Source organism: Mus musculus, chromosome 2, assembly GCF_000001635.26.
Source record: "Mus musculus strain C57BL/6J chromosome 2, GRCm38.p6 C57BL/6J".
NCBI lineage: Eukaryota > Metazoa > Chordata > Mammalia > Rodentia > Muridae > Mus > Mus musculus.
The window spans coordinates 121,491,694-121,516,995 of record NC_000068.7 but is presented as its reverse complement, the minus strand read 5'-3'; the positions used below and the strand labels follow the sequence as shown (position 1 = coordinate 121,516,995).

Below are 25,302 nucleotides of genomic sequence, written 5' to 3'. Positions count from 1 at the left end.
TGGGCCACAATTTAAAAACCAGGGGTCAGGGGATTACAAGCAGCAAAGTGCTGGGTGCCTTATTTTTGTGAACATGTGCTCCAAAATAGAATTATGTGTATGTGTACACATATATGTGTGGGATTATCTTACTAAGAACATGTGCATTATTACTTTGACCAAATAAATAATCTTCTCCAAGGGAAAGTGGAATGTTTGCATTTGGCATTGCCTTGGTTTTGTTGAGGCAGGGTTTCTTTTTTTTCTTTTTTTTCTTTTTTTAAAAAAAACAATAGTTACATCATACATGTGTATATATGTACACATGTTCTTTTTTTTTTTAGAGATTTATTTATTTTATGTATACGAGTACACTGTAGCTGTCTTCAGACACACCAGAAGAGGGCATCAGATCCCATTACAGATGGTTGTGAGCCACCATGTAGTTGCTGGGACTTGAACTCAAGACATCTGGAAGAGTCTTTTCTCAATATATACTTTATTGGGCTAGAGAGATGGCTCAGAAGTTAAGAGAACTGACTGTTCTTCCTGAGTTCAAATCCCAGCAACCACATGGTGGCTCACAACCATCCATAATGAGATCTGACCCCCTCTTCTGGTGTGTCTGAAGACAGATACAGTATACTTACATATAACAATAAATAAAATCTCTGGGCTGGAGCGAGCGAGGCTCTGGAGCGAGCAGAGGTCTTGAGTTCAATCCCCAGCAACCATATGATGGCTCACCACAATCTGTACAGCTACAGTGTACTCATTCATAAAAGAAATAAATAAATCATATATATATATATATATATATATATATATATATATATACACACACACACACACACACACACACACACACACACACACACACACATATTGGTATTTGGCCTGCATGTATGTCTGTGTGAGGGTGTCAGAAGTCTTGGGACTGCAATCACAGACAAGTGTGAACTGCCACTTGGGGGCTGGGAATTGAACCCAGGACCTCTGGAAGAGCAGCAATTGTTCTTCATTCCTTCGCCATCTCTCCAGCCCAAGAGAGGGTTTCAGACATCCCAGGCTAGGCTTGAACCTATATATGGCCAAGAATGACCCTTTAACTTTGGATCGACCTGTCTCCCAAGTGCTAGCACCATCCCAAGTGTATACACTACCTCAGCTGCTGATGGGTGCTGGTAATGAATCCAAGAGCTTCTACAGGGAGGGGCCACTCTACCAACTCTGCTTGATCCCTACTCCCTCCACCATCCACTTTCATTCTCCCGTGGGGTCAGGATCTTGCTACTTAGGCTGGCCTGGAACTCACTAAGTCCAGGCTGATCACACACTCTTAGTGCTCCTTTCAGTCTCAGCACACGCCAACAAGCCCAACTTTGTCACCACTGCCTTATAACTGTGGCTTCCTAGCTTGATGACCTGAATTTGATCCCCCATATCCACAAGGTGGGCAGGAAAGAACCAACTCTCAAAAGTTGTGCTTTGATTTCCAACTACATGAACCCACAATCAATCAAATCAATCAATAAACATAAGAATAACTTTTTATGTCGTTTCTCAGGAGTGTCACAAGCACTATCCTTGAGCCTACAGTTTCAGTCATAGTCAACCAGGATTCAAAAGCATCCACTGGAACTTTCAGAAATAAACAATTCATAAGTTTTAAGCTCTGTGCTTTTCAGAGAAGCATGTAAAAAAAAAAAAAAGAAAATCTCACAACTCTGAAATGTTATACACTGAACAAAACACATTATCATGTCTCCCTACCCCCAAGGGACATATTCTAAGACTCCTAAATGGCTGCCTGAAACTATGAACACCATAAACTTTACATATAATTTTTCTCATACATATATTATGCCTATAGTATGCTCTAACATAACCTAGGTATAGTAAGACACTCGAAACAGAGGCTGACGGTGTGGTTTAACACTTGCGTACCACAGTAAAGACCATGTGTTCAATTTCTGATAGCACACACATCAAACAAGTAAGTAATAAAATCTGAGGGCTGAAGAGATGGCTCAGCAGTTAAGAGTACTTACTGCTTTTCTAGAGGATCAGAATTCAAGTCTTAATTCCTACATCAGACAGCCATAATCCAGCACTCGCACACATAAGTGACACATACCCCCTCAGACACACAATCTAAAGTCATAAAAAAATCCTGAAAAAAAAAAAATATGAGTTAGCCCAAGCATGGTGGCACATGTCTTCATGCCCAGAACACAGGAGGCAGGGGAAGGCAGAGCTGAGGTCCAGGTTAGCCTGGTCTACACAGAAAGCTCCAGGGCATCAGATTTAAGATTCCATCTTAAAAGAAGACTTAAAATAAAGTGCAGGGCCGGAGAGAGAACTCAGGCAGTAAAGGCACTTGCCTACGAAGCCTAAGAGCAGATTCCCAGAAGTAGAAAGAAAACCAACTCCTATAAGCTGTCCTCTGACCTCAATGCTCTTGCAGAAGACCTGAGTTGTGTTCTCAGTACCCACATCAGGAGGCTCACGAGGGTCTATAACTCAGTTCCAGGAAATCAGAAGTCCTCTAGTCTAAGGGCACTCAGGCCACCCCTACATGCATCCACTCACACAAAGATTATAAAATGGAGCTACAGAGATGACTCACTGGCTAAGAGCACTTGCGGCTAATGCAGAGGACCTGAGTTCAGTTCTCAGTGGCTCTCAGCCATGTGTAAAATGATTCACTAGGCCCTGAGAACCCTCTTCTGACCTCCACAAGCACCAAGCATGCAAGCGGTGCACATTCATACATGCAGGCAGAACACTTACACCCATATACGCCAAATAAAGCTAAAAGAAAATAAATTAGTATGGAATAAAAGTAAAGAACTTTTAAGAAATTCAAGACAGCCAAGTGGTAGGAGACCCTGTCCCAAATTTTAAAAATTATTTTTAAAAAAAAAGTCGTTAGAAATTCTTTATATACCATTGATGCTAAAAGTCGGGCCCTAGAAGAAGCATCGCCAATATCTACTCACAGTTCACAGTGGAGAACCTCTGTCCAGAGCACGGACGAAGAGGTGTTCACCTGCTAACCCCACACAGGAAAGACCTTTACCCAGCTGTTGTTATGACCCATGAATATTGTATTTTCTAGCTATGTAATATTGTGTCCTTGCTGGATGTGTTGGTGCACACCATGAATTCCAGCATTTGGAGGTTCAAGGCCAGCCTGGTCTACAAAGCAAGTCCAGGAAAACCAGGGCTCTGTTACACAGAGAAACCCTGTCTGGGGGAAAAAAAAAAACAACAACAAAAACAAAACAAGAGAGAGGGAGAGAGGGAGAGAGAGAGAAAAGAAAGAAAGAGGGAGGGACCATGCAAACATTAGTGCACAATAGCTTGGGTTTTCAATTGTTACTTAGGGTCAGAAGCACCAGACTAGAAGGATGTGTAAATATCACTTCCTCAATTGCCTGTAAAAGAAGGGCAAGCTGCCTTGGGGAAGGTGACCTGCCAAGAGGAAGGTGACCTTCTCCAAAGCAGCTCCCAAAGCCAACAAGTAAAGTAAGGAAAATATCTTTTTGAATAACAAAGCGACCAGAGCTAGAGCAGAAGAGCTTGGTGGACTCAGATGCGGGAGGCTGTGGCAGCACAGACCTGGGAAGCAGGCACTGAAAACCACATGGAGAGTCGCAATGGCACAAGTCAGCTTAAGTTAGAGACTAGCTGAGAGACTGCCCCAGAAGAAGGCCAACAGCCTTCAACTAGAGAAGCCTTCTCACTAGTCTACCTAGACTCTAGCTGGTCCAGACAGCTTCCTGCACTTAGGACAAGGTTTCATTCCGCAAGTGACAAGGAGTGGCTGCAGAGGGGCTGTGACTATCTACATAACTAACAAGGCCAGCTGGGACTATCTCATAGCTGCTGGTAACTCCAACTCCAGGAGATTCCACGCCCTCTTCTGGGATCCTCACACATATAAATGAGAAGACATTTTAAAATAAGTTTCTATGCCTGGTTCTCACAAAATACCATCCCTTGGAGGAGGCAGTATAAGAAGAAAACTCTGTCTTTATCCCAGGCTAGCTTCTCATTCCTCCTGTGTCACACCCCTGTAATGTTGTGGTTACAACTATATGCTACTACCCCCAGGTTCTCACAAAATATTTTGCTGTTCGTCTAAGACACCTTCTTATAGAAGAGCTACAAACTGAAATCTCAGATGAACAAAAAATGAATTGCAAGAAAGACAACCTCCAACAGCACACCCAAGGCCTGACACCATCTCAGGAACACACTGGGGCTCTTGAAACAAGAGGGGGATTTACTTTATAACTTATTAAAATACATTTCTAGGTGATTCTACAAAATAATGAAAAGCGGGAATGTCAGGTTTGGTATTTCTGTAATTCCAAGCACTTGGAAGCTGAAGCAGGAGAACTGCCAAGAGCCTGGGCCGACAGATGAGTTCTAGGCCAGCCTATGCGTCTGTGAAATCATACCAAGCACCACAATAAAAAACAGTAATGATGATGTAAAGAGAACAAACTAATGAACCATCTGATTAAGTTATCTTAGCCAGACCCCGGAGTACAGGGCTACAATCCCAGATAATGAGGATGACACAAAAGGATCAAAAGTCCCATGGCCAACCTAGCCAACAAAGTAAGACCCTGTTTCAAAATAGAACATGAAAAGGTGGCTGGAAATCTGTCTCCTTAGAACAGTGCTTCTCTAGCATGTGTGAGGCCCTAGCACCACAGAAAGATAAATAAATGCTGCAATGTTTATATATATATATATATATATATATATATATATATATTATTTTAGGGATAACACCACTTAAACATCTATACAGTTGTAATTTCTATTTATTATATGCAAACAAAAATCAGCTCATACAGCCAACAGTCTTGGCTTAAGACATAATCTAATCCAACAGTTCTCAATGTACAGTTTCAGACCAATAGCATCAGTGCTGTAAGATATTATAGAAGGTGGGCTATGGTGGTCAGCATCTTAATCCTACCATTAGGCATGAAGAGGCACAGAGATCTCTGTGAGTTCAAGGCTAGTGTGGTCTACAGAGTAGACAAGCAGGACAACCAGGGCTACACAGGGAGACCCTGTTTTGAAGAACAACATGAAGAAATGTTAAAGATAATATTAAATATAAAGTAAATTTAGACTAAATTAAAAGGTTTACAAGATGAATCAACAGGTAAAGGTGTAGAGGGATTGTAATCCAGTAGCCAACATGGCTACACGCGTTGGAATGCAGACCTGTCCTAAGCACACACCTTTATTTAAACCCAGACAGTGAAGAAATAGTTCCGTTTCTAGAAGGAAGCACCCAGTTTGAAAGTGGTATCTGATTGAGTGGCAGACAAAGTGACAAATCAGAGAAAGATCTGACTGAACAGGATATGCCCAACTCTCAAGCAAACAGAAAGGAAGGCGAACCTACTCAAGGGGCAGGGCAGAGAGAGAACAGGCAGCTTTACCGACAGACACCGTCATAGAGACACAGGCTGCAGAAGAGAACAAGCTAGACTCAGGTGAAGACAGAATGAGAAGGAGCCAGACGATTACGGCATACTGCCAAGTTAGAATGAGGCCAAGCAGAACATTTCAGTCAGAGGCTGAGAAAGAAGCCAGACTGAAGCAGTCAGCTGGGAGCAGAGTTTGAGCCAGAAAAGTTCAGAAAGAACTAGAAAGGGTGAGCTTTTACAGCAGTAAGTCTGACAGGCTAAGAACTTTCTAGGCCTAGACTAGATGGTAAGGAGACCGGAAGCTTCCAGGTGTAGGCCTAGGTTAGCAGATGGAGGTAGTAAGTCTCTGAGAGGACAATTACATCAGGTGAATAAGTGATTTTAACAGAAAGGGGCCTGCTGTCATCCCTGAGAACCTGATTCTGATTGCTATAACCTCCACCCACCCCTGTGTCAGGCACATACATGCATTCGCACTGCTGTTTGGACACACGCAAGCACACGGATACACAAAGTCTTTTCTGTTTATATTAGATGATAAAACAGATTTTGCTGGAGGTCCTTCACTACCTTAGCTTTCAGAGCTTCTAGTTTCAAAATGAGAAGTAGAACAGCTAATGAAGGCTCACCAGGCCTGGTGCACTGTCTTCGTCGCTGCTTTCCGCGTCCACACTGAGAGTCGCTGAATCCGAGGTCCTCTTGGGTCCCAGCCTGGTACTTTCAGTATAAGCATCCACGGATGATTTCAGCAGAAGGGAATCTGCCTTGGAAGATAAGGCCTTCATTTTTGAAGTTAAAACCTTTCTACGAGTCTTCTTCCGATCTTTCTTCTTATGGACCACTGATTTGCTAGAATTATTTACAACCGGGGATTTGGACAACTTAAGTAGGCCTAGCTTGGAATTGCTGAGTGAAAACGGGTAAAGATAAACCTTAGCTGTTTTCCTTAAAGTTGTAATCTGTATCGGTCTCAGAGAAGTATAAGCAATATGTTCATTTTCTTTATATTCATTCACCTATTCGGGAAATAAAGGAAAAGAGTATTAGGAACGCCGGACTATGCTCTTCCATAGCAAAGCATGAAACAAATCTGCTTAAACAAGTCTAACTCCTATTCCACAGTCACATGATTCAAATTGATGGCTTGTTAGGAAATTTTTTGCTCCTCCAAAATTTGGATACAAAAATCTCTAACCTGACCAGAAATTCTGAAGGCAAATTTCAGTGTGAGGTGATTACAACAAAGGTCAGATTCAGGTTAGTTGTAATTGCTTAAAGCTCACACTAACTCTTCAAAACAACTGCAGGGGAGCCAGGAGAAAGGGCCCCAAGTCCTACAATCCTACACTACAGTCTTGGGGTTGGCCTAGAACTCACAATGTAGACCAGTGACATGGTGGCCTCTAACAGATTTCCACCTGTTTCTGCCTTGTGAGTTACGGGATTAAAGGCAAACCTACCATAATTCCTGGAGTTGTTAGTAAATTTTCCTCAAAATTTAAGTACCTAATAGTCTGTTTAAATTTGAAAAAAAAAAAAAAAAAGCAGAAATCACAGCTTTTCCTTGGCGCCAGGTGACAGTGACTAGCAGATCCCTCCCGGGCCGAATCAGGTCTCACCTGCACAAGGGGACACTGTTTGGAGCCTGCCTTTTCCTCAGATTCAGCCTTGGACCCAGACATATTTCTGCCACTCAGCTGCTGAGCTCTTCCCGCTGCGACCAAGGCGAGATTGGGCGGGGCCCGAGGGATGTGGGCGGGCCCGAGGGAGGAGCCTCCGCGGTCAGCACGGAAGAGCTGTGTGGATTCCCTGGGCCATTAAGGCTTCTGGCGCCTGTTTTGTTTTGTGTTCTGGATAGCTCACCCCTCTGCACCTTCTAGGTCTGAACCTGCAGGTCACCTTTCGGGCAGGACTGGCTCACAAGCCAGCTCCAAGGATGCGCCTGTGTCCATCCCCTCAATGCCGGGGCTTTTACCGGTGCTGAGAATTTGATCTCAAGCTTCAAATTTGCGCGGCTACAGCTCTTACCTACCTAGTGAGCCATCTACCCGGCTGTGTTTTGTTTTGTTTAAACCCAGCTACATCTCTCTATGTCACCCTAGCTAGCCCCGTAATCCTACTGCTCTGCTTCCGGAATGAGGGGGTGCAGGATCTAAATCAGCACTTACACTGGATCCTGTAATATTGAGCCTTGTACACCTCGAGATCTTGCTTTTAAAAATACTGCTGTTTTGCAGCATGACCTCTGGAAAAGATCCATATCCTCATAAATATCATAAGGATTGGAAGAAAAATAAGCATAAAAGTCAATAGGCAGAACTTGAAAGAAATAACACAGGTGCTGGCATTAGGACCTGTGTTTGATTCCCAGCACCCAAATTCAAGCACAGGTGATGCAAGACAAGTGGACTTCTGCAGCTCCATGGCCAAACTGACTAACCTGAACACAGAGCCCAGGTCCAACAGACGCTGTCTCAAACACAAGGGAGATGATGCACAGGTTAGGATGCTTGCCACCCAAGCCTAGCATCTTTATCTTACTCCCAGAGCCTCCATAAGGGCCATTTCTCCATTTCTCATTGTTGTCCTCTGATCTTCATATGTGCACCAGAGCACCTCAATAACAATATCAATAAGAATTTTTAAAAGTTAGATAGCTCCTGAGGAAGGACATTCAAGATTGCCCTCTGAACCTCTATGTGCATGTATGTACACAAATGAACTCCCACCACCACCACCACCACCGAGGTGTGCACTCACCCCGAGTGCACACCAACAAGAAACATTCAGCCGTTACTTCTGCCCACTTTCTTGCAATACAACTATGAGAAAATTACGCCTCACCACTGCTATACAGTTTTCAATCATAATAAAGGGAACAGCTAAGCACGGTGAATCCCGCCTGCCTGTCACCCCAGACTTGGGAGGTGGAGGCAGGTGGGCTAGAAATTCAGTCTTCATCATCAGCTATATAGGTAAATCAAGGGAAACCTGTAGTACATGAACTCCAGTCGCCAAGAGAAAGGGAGCACTGAAAGAAAAGAAGGAGGGCGCTGGAGAGATGGCTCAGTGGTTAAGAGCACTGACTGCTCTTCAAAAGGTCCTGAGTTCAAGTCCCAGCAACTACATGGTGGCTCACAACCATCTGTAATGGGATCCGATGCCCTCTTCTGGTATGTGTGACAGCTACAGTGTATTTGTATAAATAACATAAATAAATCTAAGAAGGGAAGAAAAGAAAAGAAAGGAAAAGAGAGAGAGAGAGAGAGAGAGAGAAAGGAAAGTAAGCAGTTCATGTTGCTTGGGTTCTAAGTGCTGAAAAAGCTGGTTTAAGTTGCACATGACTACCTGTCCACCTGCTTCTAAATAAAGAAAATCTGCGGATGGATGGCCAGTGTTGGCCAAGGCCTGTGACCCATCCTCTACACAGGTTTAACGGATGATAGACAACAACAAGTAGCAATTCAGTCAATCTGGGCTACAACACCAGAACTGTGTCTGGCAGCAGTGGCAGAAGAGGACTTTAATAGCTAAGCCACAGACCAGGAACATAACTCAGTAGAAAGTTTACCTAGAATACACAAAGACCCTGAATTCTATCCCCAGTACCACACACATAAACTAAAGCATGGGGACCCACACCTGTAATCTCAGCTTTAGGCAATCAACACAGGAAGATCAAAACTTCCAGATCATCCTCTATTACTCTGAGTTACAAGCCAGATTACTTACAACACTGTCGCAAGGTTAAAAAAAAAAAACTGACCGCCTCAGAAACCGGCGTTACCAACTGAGATTTCCCCACACCGACTTTCATCGAGTCAGGACCTTCTTAATCCTTTTCCAAACACTCTCTTGACTTGCCATGAATCAAAACAATTATCTTCCCAAAACATTTACTCTCCATGGAATTCCCTGCTCCATACTACACTGAGCTCAGAACAGGCAAGTGCTCCACTGCTGAATGGCACCCGAAGCTCAGCAACATAACTTCTTAGGCTGATGAGTTTGTAATATAAAATTTCTGTGTCAAGTGAAGAGGCACACCGGGAGATAATCCTAGCTACTCAGGGAGGAAATAAGTGAACAACCACCAAAGTAGAGACAAAAACAAACTTGCCTGTTCAACACAGCTCCAAAATAAAAATAACAGAAAAAAAGATTTCTGTCTACTTTAGACTTTAAGGCATTTCTGGTTGTAAGCGTCCTCCTTCTTTCGTTCATTGAAAACCCTCGCTACTTAAAGTTTGTCAATTTCCTGTCTTCACCCAGCAAGGACCCAAGTGAAATAATTTAATAATTATTAACCTTCAAAGACCTATGTAATACTCCTAGAATTTTCACTATGTAGACCGACTAGCCTCAGTTTCTGAGATGCACCTGCCTCGGTCATCCCAGTGCTAAAATTGAGAGCGTGTGTGTCCAAACCAACAAATGACCCCTAACGGATTTCCTCCTTTAATTCTTTATCTTTCTTTTTTTTTCTTTTTCTTTTCTTTTCTTTTTTTTTTTTTAATTTTACAAAACACTGCAATCCTCTTTCACCTTCCCAAATGCTGGAATTCCATGCGTGACCCACGTATCCGTATAAAACACTTTACACTTCTAGGCTTTAAACAATATGCACCAACAGTCTCTCCTAATATACTCAGTTTCTTCAAAACATAATAAATGAAATCTTTAATACGAACCTTCTTGGACCTTACCAAAAACCAAAAGAAACAACTGTCAGACAGGAGGACCTTCCAGTTCTGGAAAATGTCGAAGGCGGGAAACTTGCTCGAAAGGCGCGCAAATCTCACCCTAGCCCTTTAAGCGATCCGCGCTCAGCCGCCCTCCGATTACCCACAATCCTCTGTTATGTACTTCTGGTTCCTCTACCCCCTACCGGAAGTTGTTTCTGTCAGTTGCGCAGCTGTGTGGGGCACAGCCTGTGGGACAGGGCTTTCGGCTCCTTGCTTTTCGTTGTTGGGATTGAGTCCGTTTTGGAGAGTCCCCGCGGCAGCCGTCACCATGTCGGTCCCAAGCGCACTCATGAAGCAGCCGCCCATCCAGTCTACGGCTGGGGCCGTCCCAGTTCGAAACGAGAAAGGTACGGGCTCCCCTCCCCTCCGGTTGGCTCTGACCTCTTTCATCCTGAGTATCTCTCAAACCTGCCTTACGCCGACCATGCCAGCTCGGCTGGCCCTTAAAACCTAGCTGCAGTTTCTTCCTGCGTCCCGCCTAAAGTCACAGGTGGCGTAGAGAAAGGGGATAGCGGGATCCACTTGCATCTACCTGATCGATTTAGTGAGGAGATCTCTCTCGAAATATAAAGTAAAGGAGGCTGGAGAGGCGGATCAGCGGTTGAGAGGACATACTGCTGTACCACAGGGCGCAAGTTCAATTGCCAGCAGTCACTTCAGGTGACTCAACAACCTGGGACCCCAAGTCTAGGGAGATCTGACACCTCTGGCTTCTGCCAGTACCTACACTTGTGCACATATCCACACATAGCATCCTTACAAATGATGATAATAATAATGCTACAGAGATGGCTCAACCGTTAAAGGCCAGGCTCACAGGCAGAACAGTAACAAAAATCAAAATATAAGAAGAAAGTGGGGCTGGCGAGATGGCTCAGTGGTTAAGAGCACCGACTGCTCTTCCCAAGGTCCTGAGTTCAAATCCCAGCAACCACATGGTGGCTCACAACCATCCATAACGAAATCTAATGCCCTCTTCTGGAATGTCTGAAGACAGCTACAGTGTACTTACATATAATAAATAAATAAAATCTTTAAAAAAAAAAGAAGAAGAAGAGAGCCGGGCCTGGTGGCGCACGCCTTTAATCACAGCACTCGGGAGGCAGAGGCAGGCGGATTTCTGAGTTCGAGGCCAGCCTGGTCTACAGAGCGAGTTCCAGGACGCCAGGGCTACACAGAGAAACCCTGTCTCGAAAAACCAAAAAAAAAAAAAAAAAAGAAGAAGAAGAAGAAGAAGAAGAAAGTGAGCTAGAGGCCTGTGTGTGTGTTTCTTTTCACTGTAATTGTTTTGTTTGTTTATTTTTAAGTGTATGAATGCTTTGCTTCCATGCATGGATATGCACCATGTGGGTGCAGTACCCACAGAGGCCAGAGGAGGGCCTGGAGTATCAGACTGTAACAGACTGCCATGCAGATGCTGGAAAATTGATCCAGGACCTCTGTATGAGCAGCAGAGCCTCTTAGCTGCTGAGCCACCTCTTGAGCTCCACCCTGTTTGTGTTATAGAAGAGATCTCCCGATTCAGCACGAGAGCTGGAGGAAAAGGTAGAAGCTGGCTAGTCAGAACGTTAAGTTAGGTCGTAAAGGCTGCCACAGCACCGCAGAGGAAGAAGCTAGGAAGAGAGCTGCCCTTACTGTGCCTGAGGTCAGACCCCGAGCATCCACATAGACACCTTGTGGGGAGAAGAGACGAGTTAGGAACTTTAGGCTTGATGGCTGGGCTAATAATAGCTGAAACAGCAAGCAACAGGTTCAGTGAAAGAACCTGTCTCAAGAAAGTAGTAGGAAGCACTAACTGTGGTGGCTTATGCATTTAAGCAGTCAGTAGGCAGAGGCAGACAGAGCTCTGAGTTTGCTACCAGCTTTGTCCTCACTGGCCAAGTCTGCATAACAGACCCTGCCTCTGTTTTTTGTTTTGTTTTGTTTTAGAAGGTATTTGGGCTGGCAGGATGGCTCCGTGGTTAAGGGCAATTGTTGCTCTTACAGAGGATTATGTGGCCCAGTCATCCATGACTCTAATTCCAGGGGATCTGAACCACCTTTCTGACTTTCTTGAACACCAAGCGATGTTGTGTGGGGTCACCCAGGTGGCACTGGTTTTGAAGGTATGACCAGGGCATGAAGAACAGCTGAGGCTTAGCACTGTGAGAGGCCATGGAAGGCCATTGAGGAAAGTGCAGCCTTAGTTGCAGTTAATGGCCCAGGACTAAAGGGGTTATGCAAAGGATTTAAGGCTTGGCACAATGAAGAGAGCCTATGAGAGGCTATTGTTGATACCTAGTTGCAGTGGAAGACCCCAGTGTATTGGAGATGCTGGTGCTATGGGATGATCACCATGAACAGCAACAACAGTGGAGTGGATCAACCTGAGCTTAGAGTGCTACAGAGGGCAGCAGTCCTTTGGAGTGGCCCACAAGGTCTTGTGTAGATCCTAGACATTGGAACAAGAAGCTGTAATGTTGAAGTTGCCTTGGAGGCCCCAAGATGTTTGAGATGCCAGAGCTGTAAGTTATCTGCTGAGAAAAACTAGTAACATAGTGGAAACAGCCCAGGAAAATATAGTTAGTTGTAGTCAACAAAGATGATAAAGGAGTTGGAGATCTGAAGACAGCTTTGACATCAGCCTTAGAGATGCACAGTTTGGAGTTTGCCCAGCTGGTTTCATGTCTTGCTTTGGGAATTACAGTTAAGTGGCTGGATAAATCTCCTCAGAGACTTTGAACTTTGGTCTTTTAACATCGTTGAGACTGCTGTAGACTATGGAGACTTTAGGAGTTGGGATAAATGTATTTTTATTTTGCTATGTTTAGGCATGGCCCCATAGACTCATTTTGGATAAGCCTATGGGGCCAGGGAGTGGAATGTGATGGTTTGTATATGCTTGGCCCAGGGTGGGGAACTATTTGGAAGTGTGGTCTTGTTGTGCAGGGGTGTCACTGTGGACATGGGCTTTAAGACCCTACTCCTAGCCGTCTGGAATCTAATTTTCCACTAGCAGCCTTCAAATGGAGAAGTTGAACGCTCAGCTCTGACTGCACTGTGCCCGCCTGGATGCTGCCATGCTTGCTCTTGCCTTGATGATAATGGACTGAGCCTCTGACCCTGTGAGCCAGCCCCACTTACATGTTGTCCTCTTAAAACTTGCCGTTGTCCTGGTATCTGTTCACAGTAGTAAAACCCCATCCCAGAGGGGAAAAATTGTGAGTGATAACTTAGTGTTATGATCCCACTTAAATTACTCTTGTTTATCTGCTGGGCACTGTTATAAAGAATTTGTTTAAGAAGTGTGTGTTTATTACTCTTCAATTGCTGTGATAAAACACCATGACCAAGGCAATTTATAAAAGGCAGAGTTTTATTTGGGCTTATGATTCAGAGAATTGGAGTGCAGGAAGGTAGAGCAAGGCATGGCACTACAACCAGGGAGCAGAGAGACAGACAGACAGAGGACACTCAGGCACTACAGTAGGAATCAGTAGGAATGGTGCATGGCTTTGAAACCTCAAAGGTCACCCCTGATAACATGCTTCCTCTAGCAAGGCTGTACTTCCTATCCCTACCCAAAGAGCTGAGACCCACTCGGTCAAAGAGCCAAGCCTATGGGGGACATTGTCGTTAAATCCCCACTGAGTGTTAAGATGCCATAGCATGAATGTATGGAGGTGGGGGTGGCTTCTGCACTTTGACTATTCACATTCCTCTACCTCATTGTTCCCCAAGGTACCTCTTGATGTCCTGGTGTTGGTATTCATAAAACAACTTCTCACACCGTAGACTTTATAAGAAAGCAGTGAGAGGTTGACTGTGTGGTTGGAGAATGGCTGTCATATGCTCCTTAGACTCTAGACAATCAGGAATTCAGGATTCTATCTGCAAAAGCCAAGAGGTGGAGGGAGTTAGGGAAGAGGATACTGAAACATACATTATCTTTCTTGACCAGGTGAGATCTCAATGGAAAAGGTGAAGGTGAAACGATATGTGTCCGGAAAGAGACCAGATTATGCCCCTATGGAGTCCTCAGATGAAGAGGATGAAGAATTTCAGTTCATTAAGAAAGCTAAGGAACAAGAAGCAGAGCCTGAGGAACAGGAGGAGGACTCATCCAGTGACCCCCGACTTCGGCGGTTACAGAACCGCATCAGTGAAGATGTGGAAGAGCGATTGGCTCGACACAGAAAGATCGTGGAACCTGAAGTAGTGGGAGAGAGCGACTCAGAAGTAGAAGGGGATGCTTGGCGCCTGGAACGAGAAGACAGCAGTGAGGAAGAGGAGGAAGAGATTGACGATGAAGAAATTGAGCGGCGCCGTGGCATGATGCGTCAGCGAGCACAGGAGAGGAAAAATGAAGAGATGGAAGTCATGGAGGTGGAAGATGAAGGGCGCTCTGGGGAGGAGTCTGAGTCAGAGTCTGAGTATGAGGAGTACACAGACAGTGAGGATGAAATGGAGCCTCGACTTAAGCCTGTCTTCATTCGAAAGTAAGTACCTGCCAGACCTGCTGAGCCAGGCTCAAACTCCCAGAACTCAGTAGGTTCGACCAGCGGGAACTGTTAATTCAAGGCCAGCTTAGGCTACAGAGTTGCTTCAAGGAAGCCTGGACAACTTAAGAATACCCTCTGATTCTCAAAGAGGAACCAAGAGATATAATAGTCAAACCAAGGCAGACTCCACATAATTTTGTTCTAGGTCTGACAAAAAAGGCTCTGTATCCCGCATTTCCTGCAGTGGAAGTCTTCCCGATGCTAGGTGCATGCCAGTGTTGCCAGATGCTAGCAGAAAGCCAGAGCTTGTTGCATATCCCCCTTTCAAATTAAGAGGCATGTGTCTGCCTGAAGGTAATGGGCCGGGTGAGGGTGGGGTGCTGGGTACTTGGAGATGTTCTTGTTGTGCGGCCTAAGCTGACCTGACAGTCACTGCGAGGTCTAGGCTGCTCTCTCACTTGTCGTCTCTTGCCTCAGCCTCCTAAGTGCTGGACTTAGAAGCACAGGAGCATGTGCTACCATGCCTGGCTAGTCCTTTGTTTGAGATTGATTTATTTACTGTGTATACAGAGTTCTGCCTCCATGTGTCCCTGCGTACCAGAAGAGGGCGCCAGATCTAGTTATAGATGGTTTTGAACCACCATGTAGTTGGTGGGAATTGACTCAGAAAAAGTAGAGATGGCTCTTAACCTCTGAGCCATCTCTCCAGCCCAGCTAATCCACTTTCTATGAGTTTTTGCTTTATTTTAGTGTTACTAAAGACGAAACCCATGCATATGTTAGGAAAGTACTTTAACACATCTCCAGGGAAAGTCATGTTTGAAGCACAAAATTAAGCTTGTAAAACAAATTTTGGTTTCTTTGCCCTAGCCTAGGAATCTTACTATACTGATATATTGACTATTATTTATAGTCGTCTCAGGAAGATGCTCCTTAAGTTGTCATTTACCAATGACTAAGGAGATTTTGGCGCTATCAAACCTGGGATGAAGCTAGACATTGTGGCACACACTTGTAATCCACAATTTTGGGAGACAGTAGATAGAATACTATCTCAAACATCCAGGGTTCCAGTCCAGCTTGAATACATAGGAAAGTTCAAGGCCTGGCTTGGTGGGTGAGGAGATGACTCAGTGAAATGCCTGTGTGAGGCCTGCATGGGCTACACAAGACCCCACTGCAAAACAAACAGACTTAGGGTGAACTAACTGGGCCTGCAGACACACACAGTCCATAGTCCCAGGTGTTTTAGAGGCTTAGAGAATTCAATTTAAGGCTAGGTTGGACAATACAGTGTCACCTCCCTTCAAAAGTAAAAATAGAAGGAGCAGCAAGATGTATAGTGAGTTTGGAGAAGTGGTGTCCGGTCTGAAGGCTGACTTTGATCTCCTGCACTGTCGAGGGAAAGGAGAAAACCATTCTAAAGTTGTCCTCAGGTTCTCACCACATACGCATGCCATTCATTCATGTCCATAATAATTAATTTGGAAAGATAGCCCAGAGTGCCAGCTCTGGTTGCTCTTCTAGGAGACCTGGGTTTAGTACCCAAGATCCCTACAATGGCTCATAACTGTGTATGACTCTAGCTCCAGGGGATTTGATGCCCTCCCTCTTCTGGTCTGTATGGATACCAGGCATGCACTCAGTAGACAGACAGATATAATAGTCAAGACAGCAAAACACATGAAAATTTTAAAGATTTATTGTTTTAAATAATGATAGTAGCCAGACGTGGTGGCGCAAGCCTTTAATCCCAGCACTTTCCAGGCAGATTTCTGAGTTCAAGGCCAGCCTAGTACAAAGTGAGCTCGAGGACAGGCAGGGCTACACAGAGAAACCCTGTCTTGAAAAAACCAAAAAAAAAAAAAAAAGATAGTAATGAATAAAAGTGCAGAGAATATGGGTAAGTAGTACAGAACTTGTCTCATGTGTACCAAATCCAGGGTTCAAATCCCATTAGCAGGAGGTGGGGAAGAAGTCAAGCTCTATTTAGGGACAGCAGTAACAGCTCAGTTGGTAAACTACTTGTTTAGCTTGGCACTGTGTTTGTGTAATCCTAACATTTTCAGATTTTGAGGCAGGAGAATTGCCATGAGGTTGAGATTACCCTGAACTATATAAAAGTTTTGTCAAAAACAAACAAGCAAGCAAACAAGGTGGCTAGAAAGATTGGGCAGTGTTTAAAAGCACTAGTTGTCTCCAGATTCAATTCCCAACTCCCACATGGTTATTAACAGTGTTTGTCTCCAGATTCAATTGCAAATAATAGCCATTTGTAACTCAGTTCCGGGGCATCCAGTGCCCTCTCCTGGCCATGGTGGTGCCCCGGCCTTAATGCCTATACTCAGGAGGCACAGGCAGGTGGCTCTCCATGTGCTCCAGTCCTCCCTGATCCACATAAGACATTCCCAGCCAGCCTGGGCTGTGAAATGAGACCCTGTATCAATAAATAAGTGGAATAAAAATGAAAAGGTTTTAGATTTAATAAAAGTTTTGATAAAGGTCAGAATTGTAACCCGTGTAACATACACAGAAGTGTGTGGATTCAGACTCAGTACTGGGGAAAAATAGAGCCAAGATGCTTCCGGGCTTGAGCTTTCTCCGACGTGGACAGGACTAGGTCTAGAGGCACACTGTTCTATCTGAGGACATCAGGATGTTAACAAGAGCTCTGTTGTGCAGGAAGGATCGGGTGACAGTTCAAGAACGAGAAGCTGAAGCATTGAAACAGAAGGAACTGGAACAAGAAGCAAAACGCATGGCTGAGGAGCGGCGCAAGTACACCCTCAAGGTTGTGGGAGGGGATCGGGTTGAGTACAGGGTTCTGTGTTACAAGGTCATAGGAGAGAGAGCCCAGCAGCTGAATTGTTTTCCTTATCCAGATTGTAGAAGAAGAGACCAAGAAAGAGCTAGAGGAGAACAAGCGGTCTCTTGCTGCCCTGGATGCGCTCAATACTGATGATGAAAATGACGAGGAAGAATACGAGGCATGGAAAGTCCGCGAGCTCAAAAGAATCAAGAGGGAGAGAGAAGACCGAGAAGCGTGAGTGACTTGTGGGCGTAGGCTCGGTGCCTCGATTGGCACTGGTCCATCTGTGAACAGCTAAGACCCCTTTAGAAACATTACTGTTTTCTCATGCTGTGACTCAGAATGGAGTCGCTTGAAACAACAGTTCTGTGTTTTTCTCTGGTGTGTCAGACACTTGATGGTGGCTTTCACACTAGACACCTAATTTCTCTTTAGCTTCAGGTTTCTTCATACTGCACCTCTACTCAGAGTTACAAACCGGTAAGGACTCCTGAGTCCTGGGTTGCAGAACTCATATGTCACTTTTGTGGTATGTTTATTAGTCAGATGGAGCAGTGGGGCAGCCCAGGAGTAAGGTGTGGAGAAGCAGATTCTACATGTAGGAGAGCAGAACTGGGACCAAAAGCAAGTTCATGTCTGAGCTGCTAGCCCACAAAGTGAAGCCATAAGTGTCTTTACATTCCAATTTCTGGTGTTCTTATTCTGGGTTTTTGTTTTCTATTTTTCCTTCCTTGGAGGCAGGGTTCTTGGCTGCCTTACTGTGTAGTCCATGCTGACCTCAAACTCACAGAGATCCACCTACCTCTGCCCCGTTGTCCCTCTGCCTCCTGAGTGCTGGACTCAAAGGACTTTGGCTCCATTCCAGACTTGAGATTTTCTAATTGTGTGTATTTGTGTGCAGATGTGAATGAGTGTGAGCGTAGGTGCCTGCGGGATCTAGAGCTGGGCATCATATCCATAATAGCTGGACTTATTGTTTGACGTTATTTTTGTTGTGTATTGAGCCCATGCTCAACTCTAACTTATATTATGTAGCCAGGGGTGAACTTGAGCCTCTGCTCCTCTGACTGCCTGCTAAGTGCTACCTATAATTACGTCTGGCCCCACTTGTCAAAAGGGCAGCTCTGAAAGGCCATAAGGAATCGGTGAGGGGAGAAGGGGAGTCTCTCAGCTCTGACTGACGAGCAATGAGCTGCTTCTTTCTTTCTGCAGGTTTCACCAAATACAGACTAATATCATACAGATTGTTTGATGTTTCTTCACATGTCCATGCTTACAAGTTCAGTCAGAACTAGAAAGCACAAGTAGACCAGATTTTATTTTCATTATCAGCTCTATAACTCCAACTTAAACAATCTAAAGAATGTCTCCTCCAAAGCAGACACGCTAATTATATGATAGCCTGCTTGTGGGCTGGCAGTGTTTGCAGTTTTAAAGCACTCCAGACAAACAGAAAATATCTGAACCGGTCTTTTTATGAATTAGCAAATGCTAATACCTAACTTACTATATCTTTGCATCATCTATGCTAAAAAGGAAGAAAAATTATCTTATTTACTGAGTTGTATTCCTCCAGTGGTATACCCCGTGTCACCCCTATCTTTATGTCACCCCTGTCTTTAAATTACACTTTCAGAGAGCTCTAAATGTAATGTAAAAGGGGGCTTTGAACCTGTATTCTAGTCTCCTGCCAGTCTGAATTTGTCAGTTGGCTCTGTTTGTCCTGTAGCAGTTTGCTAGGACTCCTGACCTTGACTTCTACTAAGCAGTGACTAGAACTAAAGATGTAGTTTGGTATGGGGGCATGAGTCTATCTATAATACTATAGTTGGAGATGAGGCACGAGGTTGAGACTTGCAGGCCTGCCACTTATCAGATCTGCTATGAATGATGAAGTGAGTGAGTGAGTGAGTTTGTGAATGAAATGTGAAAATGTGTGTAATGGCTGAAAGAAGATGGACCATTATGTAGTCTTGAGCTATGTGGACTGTCTGAATTTGGAAAACACTCCTACTTCTGCTCTCTGGACAGGCTTGAAAAGGAGAAAGCAGAAATTGAACGCATGAGAAACCTGACTGAGGAAGAAAGGCGGGCAGAACTTCGGGCAAATGGCAAAGTCATTACCAACAAAGCTGTTAAAGGCAAATACAAGTTTCTACAGAAGTATTATCACCGAGGTGCCTTCTTCATGGTAAGTGCAAGGAGGGTCAGGCAACTGGGCACTAGGAATCACTTGGAAGCACCTGTGACCTTCCCTCACAGTCATCTTCATGTGCAGACCGAGATCCCTGCTACTCAGTTACCAAAACCGAAGCCCCAGTAGGACACTTTACATAGTAGGCTTACAGTTTTGTGTTGGGCCACATTTGTAGCTGTCCTGAGGCCACATTGTAGCTGTCCAGGGTAAAACACTTTGAGTCCCTTTCCCTGGAATGAGAATACCCTTCCTTACCTAGAATAAATACCATTGGCATTGCTTTTGCTTCTGGCCTGAGAAGAACTTAAGCATAGCAGAAAGCATTACCAGGGAAGCAGCGAGAACCAACAGCTGCCTTGTTTTAAAGTCAGCTCTCCGACAGAGATGGTGAATGACACTGAGGTCCTGAGGCTGTGACCTCTCTGCCCAATAGCCAGGTCCTCTAACCTCTCAGAAATCATGTCACAGCCAAACAAACATTACTTAGAAGAAAACCAAGCTCTCCTCACCTGGAAAAGGAGTAAAATTAAAGTACTTTTGAGATTAAATTATTTTCAGAAAAGGGAAAAGTCACTAATTCACAAACCTGTTAAACTAGGCCAGGCATGGCGGTACATGCCTCTATTATCAGCAGAGGCAGAAGCTGGAGTATTTCTGTGAGTCTGAGGCCAGCATGGTCTACAAAGTGAGTTGTAGAAAGGCCAGTGCTACATAGGAAGACCCTGTAGCAAACAAAAAACCCTGTTAAGTTGTGCTACATTCACAATGTCCAGAGCTGTGTTACAGTCCCGGCTCTTAGAGAATCAAGAGTTTAAAACTACCCTCCTCTGCTGGCACCTGTTTATTGTCTCAGCCTCTCAGTGGGCCAAGCAGAAAGGAAGCAGTTTCTAGGCCTGCTTAAGATACAGCTTGAGCATAAATGTACAGCTAACAGAGAAGCATGAGGGCACTGTGAGGATTTTGAAAGGCAGACGTTACTTGTTGTCAGAGATTGACAGAGTCACATGGAACTAGGATTATACCATGGGCAGAACACTTGTGTAGAATGTGCAGATCGTCAATCCCTAGAACCACAAAGACAAGGTCATGCATGTGTGGAATCCCAGCTCTTTGGAGGCAGAAAAGGGGGAATTGGGAGTCCAAAGATCCAAGGTTATTTATCCGGTCCCACCAAAGTCTAGGCTAGGTGAGACCCACTTTTTTCTCTCTGTACTGGCTGACCTTCACCTTGCTAAGTAGAACCGGCTACTCTTGAACACCTAGAGATCCACGAGCCACTACCTCTCCTAGGATTAAAGGCTCTGCAGCCGCATCAGGCAAGAATAAACAAGAATAGAGCACAGAAGACTACTAGCATTAGTGGCACACATGTGCACTCAGCACTCAGGATGCAAGTAGAAAGAGCGATGTGAGTTCCACATCGACCTGGCCATCCTTATAATAATAATCACTCCCTATCTTGAACTATATTTCTCTTTCTTTTTTTGATTCATTTATTTAATATATGTCAGTACAGTATAGCTGTCTTCGGACACATGAGGAGAATGCATTGGATCTCATTACAGATGGTTGTGAGCCACCATGTGGTTGCTGGGAATTGAACTCTGGACTTCTTTAAAATCAGTCAGGACATTTTTTTTAGGAAGCCAGAAATATGATGAGTGAAGTCATCCTAACATTTCCCAGTCAGATTCTTTTCCTGGTGTTACTATAAGTAAGAACATCATTGTCTCAATGATCTCGAGTCAAATCTGAGTACCTCCTGTATCCTCAATTACCCACGTCTTAGGAACTAGTCACCGAAACTGTAGAATTTGGTTTTCATTACGAAAACTTTAAGAATTTTTTTTTTCTCAAGACAGGGTTTCTCTGTATAGTCCTGGCTGTCCTGGAACTCACTTTGTAGACCAGGCTGGCCTCAAACTCAGAAATCTGCCTGCCTCTGCCTCTGCCTCCCGAGTGCTGGGATTTTAAAGGCGTGCGCCACCACACTCGGCTTTTTTAAGAACTATTTTATGTGTATGGAGTTCTGCCTTTGTGTAAAGGGTCACATGCAAAGAATTAGAGATCTAGGAAGCCTACAGGGTGAAGCTGCATCAATTCACTGTATTCACTGTGTTCAGCTGAGCACAGTGGACAAGGAACAGGACAGGCTTTCAGGAGGCTGCAGTATGAGGAAAACACCATCTTCCCAACCAAGATCCAAGCTCTTGGAGAAAGGCTCAGTGCCCTGTGATTCTCTCTGGTTTGGTGTTGCATGAGTGAGCAGTAAAGCCACAGACTGATGAGATTCTTTTCCACAGGATGAGGATGAAGAAGTCTACAAGAGAGACTTTAGTGCACCTACTCTTGAGGACCATTTCAACAAAACCATTCTTCCTAAAGTCATGCAGGTATGGGGATTCTCAGTAAGAGAAACAGACCTGGGGCTGGGCGTGGGGTGATTGGTGTTGTAATCATCCATCCCTCTTTCAGGTCAAGAATTTTGGACGGTCTGGTCGCACCAAGTACACCCACCTTGTGGATCAAGATACCACTTCCTTTGACTCTGCATGGGGCCAAGAGAGTGCCCAGAACACAAAATTCTTTAAACAAAAGGCAGCAGGGGTACGAGATGTATTTGAGCGACCATCTGCCAAGAAGAGGAAAACCACCTAGTCTTCAGCTTATTCCAGCTGTGGGACACAAGGGGATCTGGTCAATTCTCTTGAACCATTATTTACATGGTTCTTGTATAGAGCTTTCCAGACTTGCGGCCATAACTTGTGTTTGAAGGTGCTTTCTAAGAGGTTTGGACTCATACCGAGAAACCCACAGAAAAGCACTAACCGGGTAGGCTAGAGGCTTCCAGCTTAAAACCACTCCTGAGAAATCTTATGTTTCTCACCTTGGCTTCCCACATTGACTTGGGACTATTCTGAGTGTTTGTCTAGCCTGGATCAGATACCTGGACATATGGATGGATGGTGTATTCTTTCTTTCTTCTTTTTTTCTTTTTTCTTTTTCTTTTACATTATTTCTTCCTTAGGGTTAGGAGTAGGCTATCAGGAAATCCAAGCTCAGTCCAACCTGTTTTCCATTTGTGGTGTTGAATCTTATAAATATACATTTTGGTGTGTGGGTGTGTGTGTGTAAGAGAGAGAAACTGTATACTAAAAACATTTTTACTATAATATTAGAAACAAAAGTCTAGTCCAGTGAACAGAGCAGCACATGCCTTCAGTCCCCACACCAGAAGTTAGGGACCTATGAAGATCTCTCACTCCAGGCCAGCCATAACTACACAGTGGGCCCTGTCTCAAAAAGAAAAAAGAATTGTAGTAACTAAAAGTAGCTCGGTAGGTTACACACACCTGTAATCCCAACACTTGGGAGGTAGAAGCAGGAAAATGAAGAATTCACTCATCCAAAGTGGACATGGTGGCAGACACCTTTAATCCCTGCACCAGGAGGCAGAGACAGGCAGATCTGAGTTTAAGGCCATCCCTGTCTACAGAGTAAGATCTGGGATCACCAGAACTACACAGAGACACCTTGTCTCAAAAAATAAAGAGTTCAGTCATCAATCTACATAGTTCAGGACCTTCCTAGACTCTATAAGACAGCCTAAGAAGCAAAACAAAAAAAATGTAAAATATAGCAGGGAAATAGGCAAATTTTTTTCCTCCCTACTAGAATTGGAACCCAGGGCCTAGAAAATACATGCCAAGTGTTCTACTGTTGAATTATATCCCTAGTTCTTTTATTTTCGTGTGTGTGTGTGTGTGTGTGTGTGTTTTTTAAAGTCTCACTAATCTACTTACGCAGTTCTTGAAGTTGAGAAACCCTGCCTACAAGTCTTAGCAACCTGAGTTTGATCCTATAGATGAACATAGCAGTAGATAACTCAGTCTGGCAACCAGCAAATTGACATCTGACTTCCATATGTATTCTATGGAATGTATGAATTAGTGTTCACATGAGATGTATTTAAAAAGCAAAGTGTAAAAAAAAAAAAGAAAAAGCCACAAGTGTGGTTGAGCACACCTTTAATCCCTGCACTGGGGAGGCAGAGGCAGGTGAATCTCTGAGTTTGAGACCATCCTGGTGTACAGAGTGAGTTCCAGGATGCCCAGGGCTAAAACAGAAATCCTGCTTTAAAACACCAAAAATAATGACGATAATAGTAATAAACTTGTGTTCCTACCACTAAAATGGGGAACCAAGTCTAGGACCTTGTATATACTAGGCAAGTACTGTAACAGATTATCTTCCAGGCTCCTACCAGTTCATATTTTGATCATCTTTTGATCTCTGAAACAAACTCAGGCATTAGAGAATAATTAAGTGTACCCATAACTTTTTATTCTATGTGCAAATTCAAATGTTTTTGGGGTTTGTTTTGTTTTGTTTTGTTTTTGAGACAGGGTTTCTCTGTGTAGCCCTGGCTGTCCTGGAACTCACTCTGTAGACCAGGCTGGCCTCGAACTCAGAGATCCACATGTTTTTATATCTTAGTTTTTAACTTTCCACTTGGGTGCTGGGAATAAAACTTGAGTCCTCTGGAAGAGAAGCCAGTGCTCTTACCCTCTGAACAAACTCAGATTTATTTGGTGGTCTTTGTTCTCTATCTTCTAGCCTTGTGTTCAACAATGACTTATACAATAGGACATGACTCTCTGAGTTCCAGTGCCTACTAATCTTTCTTCTTTAGCTCATGCATCAGATGAAGGAGAACTAATGGGCTAAGGAGCACTCCCCAGCTGTCAGTACTAAACTCTGTTAGCCCGTGTAGTATTGACAGAGTAATAACCACCATGCACAGAATGAAATTCCATCAGCAGAGTGACTTTCCTTGATGACAGTAAAAATGAGACAAGGGATGAAGAGGTGGCTCAGGGCACTTTCTTACTCTTCTAGAAGACCAGAGTTCTGTTCCTTTTCTGCCATGTTGGAAATCAAGCACAGGAATGCATGCAAGTTGAGCAAGCTCCAAATAGTCTCAGACAGCATCTGCTTCATCTTCTTAGTGTGGGTAATCTCTTCAGGATGTGTGTTAAAGCTGTGCTGGGAGGGCAGAGGTGGGAGTGTCCCTCAGTTGGCAGAGCATTTACCAGGATGTATAAATCACTGAGTCTGATCCTCAGGACAGCATAAGCCAATCACCATGGTGCATACCTATAGATTCAGAGCATTTGGGAAATGGAGGCAAGGGGCTCAAAAGTTCAAGGTTATTCGTGACTATGTAAGGAGGTTGAGGCCAGCAAGAATGTATGAGACTTTAAAAAATGAGGTTTGGCTCAACAGTAGTATGTCTCTTATCTAACATACTCTTCGCTCTAGATGCAATCTCTAGCACAAAATGAATATGCACAAAGCTTAAGCCTAGAAACACAACAGCACTCTTACAATAAAATGGTTATGTAACAAGGATATGGTGGCACATGCCCATACTATAGTTGCAGACATCTGGGGCAGAGGTTGGAGGATCACCAATCAGTTCAAGGTCAGCCTAGGCTTCTTGGTCAGACCCTACCTCAAAAAAACAAAAAATAAAAATAGTTACCTATTCACACTAATTAAATTTAACTTTCATAACACTGTAAGGAAGATAACTGAAAATAATACTTCATAGCTAACGAAACTAAGG

The 25,302-nt window shown here is 44.1% G+C and overlaps 2 protein-coding genes across 6 annotated transcripts in view; one reads left to right on the top strand and one right to left on the bottom strand.

Moving 5' to 3' along the window:
• The window catches only part of Wdr76 (WD repeat domain 76), a 38,138-nt gene extending 27,865 nt beyond the window's left edge, over positions 1–10,273 (bottom strand). For 2 of the 5 annotated variants that reach the window (NM_030234.2, NM_001290987.1), the window contains exons 1-2: positions 10,133–10,273; positions 6,071–6,457 (exon numbers count right to left, since the gene is read on the bottom strand). In NM_030234.2, coding sequence (NP_084510.2) covers positions 6,071–6,226 — 156 coding nt within the window. In that variant the 5' untranslated portion in view covers positions 6,227–6,457; positions 10,133–10,273. Of the gene's footprint in view, positions 1–6,070; positions 6,458–7,060; positions 8,520–10,132 lie in introns of those variants that run through there. The other 3 variants (NM_001290986.1, XM_011239529.2, NM_001369185.1) reach the window with 3 other exon arrangements.
• Positions 10,274–10,339: 66 nt separating this feature from the next.
• Mfap1a (microfibrillar-associated protein 1A) lies at positions 10,340–24,315 on the top strand. Its single transcript, NM_026220.4, has 7 exons — positions 10,340–10,533; positions 14,127–14,664; positions 17,350–17,458; positions 17,550–17,710; positions 19,508–19,667; positions 21,977–22,066; positions 22,149–24,315. Exons 1-7 carry the CDS (start codon positions 10,455–10,457, stop codon positions 22,329–22,331), a joined length of 1,320 nt encoding a protein of 439 aa, NP_080496.1. The 5' UTR covers positions 10,340–10,454; the 3' UTR covers positions 22,332–24,315.
• The last annotated feature ends 987 nt before the right edge of the window (positions 24,316–25,302 follow it).

What these genes read in the sequence shown, in the direction of transcription:
- Mfap1a (NM_026220.4), top strand. Translation starts at nt 10,455, where the DNA reads ATGTCGGTCCCAAGCGCACTCATGAAGCAGCCGCCCATCCAGTCTACG. An exon ending in AAGCCTGTCTTCATTCGAAA is followed by an intron (nt 14,665 to 17,349) that starts GTAAGTACCTGC and finishes TCTGTTGTGCAG; the next exon opens with GAAGGATCGGGTGACAGTTC. An exon ending in TTCTTCCTAAAGTCATGCAG is followed by an intron (nt 22,067 to 22,148) that starts GTATGGGGATTC and finishes TCCCTCTTTCAG; the next exon opens with GTCAAGAATTTTGGACGGTC.